This window comes from Penaeus chinensis, chromosome 11 (genome assembly GCF_019202785.1).
Source record: "Penaeus chinensis breed Huanghai No. 1 chromosome 11, ASM1920278v2, whole genome shotgun sequence".
NCBI classification, from domain to species: domain Eukaryota; kingdom Metazoa; phylum Arthropoda; class Malacostraca; order Decapoda; family Penaeidae; genus Penaeus; species Penaeus chinensis.
This window is the reverse complement of record NC_061829.1, coordinates 155092-162591: the sequence shown is the minus strand read 5'-3', so window position 1 is coordinate 162591 and position 7500 is coordinate 155092. Positions and strand designations below refer to the sequence as shown.

At 40.7% G+C, this 7500-nt stretch overlaps 1 protein-coding gene across 3 annotated transcripts in view; it reads right to left on the bottom strand.

Annotated features, from left to right (window-relative positions):
- Positions 1-7500, bottom strand: part of LOC125030644 (MICOS complex subunit Mic10-like) — a 23959-nt gene that overhangs the window by 16398 nt on the left and 61 nt on the right. For 2 of the 3 annotated variants that reach the window (XM_047620820.1, XM_047620819.1), the window contains exon 1: positions 7190-7500. This exon is cut by the window's right edge. In XM_047620820.1, the coding sequence (XP_047476776.1) occupies positions 7190-7351 (162 nt within the window). In that variant the 5' untranslated portion in view covers positions 7352-7500. The remainder of the gene's footprint in view (positions 1-7189) is intronic. The other variant, XM_047620821.1, reaches the window with a different exon arrangement.

Genomic DNA, 7500 nt, shown 5'->3' with positions numbered 1-7500 from the left:
TCACATTTTATTTTCTTTATTTTAACTCAGTGAGTTGATGAATCCATTTTATGTTCTTTATATGTTCCAATGAACTTGTGGAACATGCTTGTTTAATGGTATCTCTGTTCATTCATATTTTCTTGTTATTTGCTTTTATTTGTAAATCGTACTCTTGCATAACGAGAGTACATTAAATGTGCAACACAGCATTCAGGCCTTTTCTTCAGTCAGGTTAGATAAATATAGCTTTGGTCACGATATTAAAAGCAAATTCTGCTATCACATGATTACTACGCATGCCAAACTTGTACAAATCAAATTAAACTGCATGATGCCAGGTTGTGTCATGTGCCTTCTCAAGATCAAACAAGTCTGTGACGTGGTGTTGGTGAGAGGCAAAGACTGTTCAGAGTGAAGATTCTAGGGATAAAAGGGCATCTGCGGTAGAATGCATCTTTCTAAAGCCATCTTGTACTACAATTAGGTAATTGCCTTTTTCTCAGGACTACATAAGGTGAACCCTGTTCCGCAGGCAGGGTTGCTCGGGGAATGGGGCAGAGTAAACTGCATGATAACCATGAGGACCAGGTGAGGCAACATCCCCAACCATTGTCTCTTTGAGAAATACATAGGGGAGAAATGAGCAGCAAGACTGCATAATTCTTCCCAAGAGGCATGCAATCCAAGACAATTCCATTGCAGGAGTGAGGCGATTACTACTTTGTATGGACCTTTCGAAGTCCTTTAGAAAAGGTCTTAGCACCTTCAACTCCTTTTGTGTCTGAGAGGCTTGTCACTGGGAGTTCCCTTATTCAAACTTTCAGATTTAAGTCTATAAAGAAAACATTTCTGTGGTAGAGATAAATCAAAACTTCCCCCAGAAACCACCCATACATGAATTAGGACATCTACCACACTAGGGTTAATTTTCCGACTATGACAATCGGGTCTTCCCTTACAATATTTATATCATCAGATTTGTTCTTGTGTGATGAGAACGAATCTGATGATAATCTCTGTTGGATTCTCCAGCCGACAATCTTGATGTGATTTGATAAGTCCCAATAGCAGGGGAGGGCATGAAGTAGATCAGGGAAATTACGGGGTAAAACAGGCTTAAATAAGCAATATAGAGAACAGAAGTGTGTAAAACAAGCACAAAAAACGCTTAAAATCGACAAATGAAACTATGGACATTACCGCCATCTTTGAGAGTCAACGGACCGACATGCCAATTTTCGAAAAACTCTACAGGAACCAAAGCAAAATATCTACGGGATTTCACATGATCCAGATCCCCTGTGGTAATCGTACAATGCGTCCTAACCAATAAACCAACCTAACCTAACCCTGTGGGATTTATACACTACGATCTATATATTCCCTAGCCAGGGGGCTCTGCCTCCTGAACCCCCGATGTATTAAATGCGTCTAGCCAGGGGGCTTTGCCCCCTGAACCCTGTGGTGATACATACGCCTAGCCAGGGGCCTATGCCCCCTGGACCCCCTTAGTAGTATATACACCTAGCCCCAGGATTAAGCCACAAACCTTTATATAGCGAAAGATCGAACTTTTCTGCGCTTCCGTCTGTCAGAATTGCTTGCTTTCTAATCACTTTTTTCGGCATTTGGGGCAGTTGTTGGGCTCCAATATCAGGCTTTGATTGAGAATAATGTCCATTTGTCCTGTATATCCCCAATATGACTTTAAAAACGACCCGGATCGACGCAGCACTTAAAACGAAACATTTCTCACCGGCGTTTCTCACTGAATGGCCGCCAGACGAGCTGTCAAATCTCCCGGTGAACACGCGCATGCGCACAAGGTTATTGTTCAGAATAGCATAAATAATTACCAAAAGACATAAAAGAAGTATAATAAAACTAGAAGAATGCATTACATACTTGAATTCGGGAAAACAGACGTTAGTAATGACAAAATAAGCCTTCTCACAAGCGCGTAGCAATACATGGACTACTTAATGGATCACAGTAATGAGTTTCGCGTCACATTTGTTTTGGTTTTCGCGAAGTAAACATGGAAGGGGACTTAGTAAATGAAGGGGCGATCTTCTGTCTTCTCTGTCCTGTATCTCCCTTATTTTAGATTTCTGCACCTTTTGCCATAGATGAAAAGTGTCTTACTTTTTGTCAAGGTATCCACTCCACACACTTATTTTACTGTACTCTTGGTTGACATGCGCAGAAAGTTTACCAAAAATATAGGGTACATCACAAAATTGTTGGTTGGGGAAAACTATAAATTAACTGACAGATTAGACTGTGTCAACACAGTTAATTGTTCAGTGTCAAGGTGAGGCCTTCATCAACATGTTTTCTTCATTTATAAGTTGATTCATTGCCTACAGATTATTTCATTATTAATACGTCTAGTTTTATCCTCTGTCTATGGCAGTGTCCTTATGCTACATGTATGACAAGTTAGGCATGATGTTTTGACCATTTGGAACCCCTACTTTGGCGTTTAGGACAAGCTCTTCATCTCACCTATCTTACCCTCCTTCATAGCCAGGCAAGCAGGAAAAAATGAAGTTACAATAGTCTTAGTACTTAAACAATGACATTTGCAAGCAAACATATGATATTGATAGGTTATTTTATGGCTCTTCCAGACTGAAGTTACAGAGAGCAACGCTCCCTCCCAGATACTAAGTTCCAAATTTTTTTTTATGTTTCCTCTACCCAACGATCTTGGGGGATGCGTGGGGAACCGGGGGTTGAAGGGGGGGGGGGGGGGATAATGGATGGCACTGGATGTCAATAGGAACTTGCAGAAATTGGAAAAAGTGATTTACGAAACGTTAAAAAGTCAATTTCTGTCCCGAAAAGCACAAAAAACGATGGGAATCGCCCGTAGTATTATGTGCACCTAGCCAGGGGATACGACCCCTGGACCCCATAGTAATATATAAACCTAACCTAACCTAGCTTAGCCTAGCCTAATTATATGCGCCTAGCCAGGGGGCTACGCAGCCTAGATACCCGTGGCTTTAAGAAAATACAATCTATATATTCCCTAGCCAAGGGGCTCTGCTCTCTGAACCCCCCAGGGTAAAACCACATACCTTTATAAAGTGAAAGACCGAACTTTTTCTTTGCTTCCGTCTACGGTCCATATTCCTTGGTTTCTAATTACTTTTTTGGCATTTGGGGCACTTGTTGGGCTCAAATAACAAGCTGAGATAGATACTTATATCTATTTCTTCTCTATATCCACTATATAGCTTTATAAATGACCCAGAATTGAATTGTCTGTATGAGCAAGACATGGAGTTCCGAAAGCAGCATTAGGGGCAGTCATAATATGCATATAACACCTGTTTCTAGTAAGGCTGTGGCTACGTTTATAGTGTGATATTTATTGACTATTTGGTATAGGTAAAGTTCTGACTAGCCGTCTTTAAACCGGAAAAAAATATATGCATGTGATAGAGCAAATAAATCTAAGAAACTTATCTTCTATGAACTTCCGTCGCAAATCAGAAATAACGAAGTTATTGGACACGCAAGTGTCACAGAGCCCCAAATGAAAAACTATCTCAATATTTTAAAAATCGCCATCCGATATCCTTTCCTACTTTTTGTAAACAAAACAATGATACCGTTTTATTTTGGTTCATTTATTGTAATACTTTCATTTCGTAACTACAAAAATTCCCCATAAACTTACATGAAGGTGATTTTCTTTCTACATTAAAATGTCTGACAATACACGAGTAATACCATCATAAAATCGAGTATTTACAGTAATTATGACATTTCTTACTCTGCGCAAATCGATGTGTATGGTCCATATTACGGGCAAGAGGGAACTGAAGAATTGCGCGCGATTTTCAAAATCAACAATGTTACCGCATGAACAGCGCACGAAACCTTTTGAAACTTTTATTCAATACCACATCCGCGTGACATTTGTCACGAAAGCCAAAAGCATTACAGGAAATGCTATAAACCAATCACAAGGCAAGGAAAGCAAATATACCAAATCTTTGCTCAAAATGGATCTCAGGTGCGTAGGTTGTGACCCGCATTACTATAGAGTTATATCTGATTATTTTGAAGAAAAAAAATGATAACGCTGTAGAGTTCCTGAGAGCACACGGTGTTTTGCCAAGAGCGGTAAGTTGCCCGCATTGCGATTTACCTTGCAAATATCGTGAAGATCGACATATATGGTATTGTGGCAGATAGAAAAAATAGCAAAGACAAAACGGCGTAAAAGTTGCGTTTTATCGACCAGCGATTACAAAGGCACGTTTCTAAGCCAACTAGCGTAGATTGGAGGAGTTTTTGTTCTGAAGTAACCGAATATTGGTTACAAAATCAAAATTCAATAGGAGGTGCCGGTGTAATACTTGAGATAGACGAGACGCTGCTCGTGCGCCGTAAGTATAAGAGGGGCAGACAGTTGAGCCAGGTCCCGGGCGAAGCTAGAACTTCGCAAATCATAAAGAAGAAGAGCCAGGTGTGGGTCTTTGGGGGTATTGAGCGTGTGAGTAAAAGGAAATTAATTGTGCCATTGGTTGACACTGACCGCAGTGCAGACACGCTCATACCCCTTATTAAGAAATATATAAAACCAGACAGTGTGATATACGGTGATGGATGGGCTGCCTACCGTAACCTACAACACCATGGTTACATGGTGTTGAAAAAGAATTGATTAATTCATGTTTTTCACAAGCGGCAGAATTATACACGCCGCAAGGCGGGAAAGAAAGAATTCTTCCGTCACCTGCCCCCCCCCCCCCCCACACACAGTTCCTCTGGATGGTAGTTCTTCAGAGAGCGATTAAAATCGGGTAAGAGCTCACACTTACCTGATTGCTTGTATGCATATGGTAAAATAAAACCTAATACAAAGCAAATACCTTTTTTCGCGCACGTAAAGACATATTTCTTCTGAAATACCGATAATAAATTATTAATGTGTGAAACAGTAAGACAAGGACACCATGTATAACGACCAATTACTGACAACTTGGCGATTACAGACTGAGAAATTCTAGCCAATGAAAACTTCAGGCAATGACGTCACAGTTTTCTGACCAATCAAAAACAGTTTTTTCGGAAAGCCCTGCCCTCGCCCATGGAAAACCTTTAGTGTGTATCTGTCCGGTGGTCAAGGAAGTGTACGTGTGAAAAAAAAATATAGTAGCCGGCAGAAATGTTTACAAATTGCGAAATACACGTATAACTGGAAATATTGCTACGCCGAGGACGTGTTATTGTAAAACTTAATAACGGAGACGGGACGATATAAGGTTAGTAAAATTTAAGTAACGTTTAACGAGAACCGCCGAAATCTACATAGTTATTGCACGAAGTACATTTCAAGTAATAAGCCAATTAATGTAATAAAAATGCATACTTTTAATAGGATAATAATACATGCATTATTAATACAAATTATTTCCGATTTGGCTATTGCAACCGACCGCAGTGGGTGTCGTGGCCGCGCGCGACGAAATCAGGCTAAAGCTTTCATAATTCCGCGGGACGAGCAATAAGGCTTGGCTGCGCGGCCTGAAGCCTCGCCACGGCCTCCGAAGTATTTTCGGCTCAGGCAAAGGTCAATAAGTTCCATCTTACATTTTAAGACAAGTATAAGTATTGAACGGTTACCATATTTGACGACAATCATCACTAAAGTTTGCAAGGTGTGTTACAAAAATGTGTAAGTTTTTTGTTTGAGAATAAAATTCACGGAGACTGCGTGTGCCGTTGCGGCACGGTCTCCGTGCGCGACACGTAACTGTCAGTAGCGCTTTTTTTTGTTTCTTTGCTTTGTATTTATTATCGCAGTCAATCAAAATACCGTTGTTATTTGAGGAACTATTAATGAAGCTTGTGTATGAATTTGAAACGGTCATCTGGAAACTTTCGAAACGCATTTTCATATTGAAAAGTTGATTGTGCCCAAACATGGTTTGATTCATTTGTATTGTCCGTCAATCAGGCAAAAAATAATCCTGGATTTAACCGCCGAATTGTATACCGTAATTGCATAGGTGAAACATGGCCACTGTCCCCGTAGAGTTTCAACAAACCCGATTTTAAGTTAATTTAGTGTTTTTCTTGTTTTTCTGTGTGTAAATCATGCTAATTACCCCCCCTTAATACAGTGCGAAGCCGAATCTTACACATTTGATCAACTTTGCCGTCGGGGAATACAAGTTCCGCTACTCATCAACGAGTCAAATGCGACGGAAAGCAACAGCATAACAGCGTTAAACTACGAGGGGAGATTACACTCCAAAAAAAGTGGTTTCGAAAGTCGGAGGCTGGATGAAACTTAACATTTACCGACTATTTTTCCAGGAGTTCCGATCATGTGTCTGCAGTGTGGAATTCTTGAATTCTGCAATAATCAGAGTACTGAATCAGTCAATATACTATCTAATGAAGAGGGTTGTATCTCCATCCCCGACCCAGAAAAACAAAGAATCCTCCATGTAATCACAGCAGGAGAGATAATCGCACAGACTCGTTATCATGTGCTATACCCTGCATAGGTACAGCGAGAATTCCATACTATAAACGCATGACCAGAGCTCCTGTAAAACTAGTCGACCGACACGGACAATATGTAGTATAAGGTAGTGACAGAGTTGGGTAATAAAACCTACATGAAATGATGGAACAATACAAACCAAGACAAAGTTCTTCTATGGCTATATGTGTGCAAATGCTTCACAATGGTGCTATAGGTAAAAGAAAAGAGAAGAACCCCCAATTTTGGCTAAGTTGCTCATCTTGTTTACATTGCGAGGGTGAATTCTAGACGCATATACTACCACGGGAGTCCATGGCTAGGTGCATATACTACCACGGGGGTCCAGGGGGCAGACCCCACTGGCTAGGGAATATATACCATGGTGTTAGGTTAGGTTGGATGTTGGGTTACGACATTTTGTTTAACAACCACGGGGGTCCTGTTTTGCCCCATAATTTCCCCGATATATTTCATGCCCTTCCCTGCCTTCGTTCTGGTAAAGCTGTTGTTATAGAAACTACCTCGATAAGCAACAAATAAAATGTCATGTTCGTAGTCCAGGAACTACCGTAAGTAAGAGCACACCAATTTCATAAAGTCCTGAATAAAGGGAGAGAAGCAACACATATATCAGTTTAAAAAAAGATATTAAAAATATTCACAAAAGCAAAGCAACGTCTGATAAAGTACCAATAAATATAATTGCAAATCGTAAGAAACGACGAAATTAACCCTCGCAGTGAACAGCAGTCCCGAACTCTGAGCCCCACCTATCTTGATGAGAGTGTCAGCGACGCAGCGGTCCCATTTCTCGCCCAAAATATCCTCGGACTTGGAGCTCGCCATTGCCATCTCTCCGGCGGTGGTCTGCCAGGCGCACTGTCGGCAAGGTATCTTGTCGTTGGCGAGGACTCCTTCTGGTAATGGTTACTGGAGAATAATAATTTTTTGTTGGGTAGCAATGAATTTTAAGAGCTTTTATCCCTAGTATTTCTGACGTG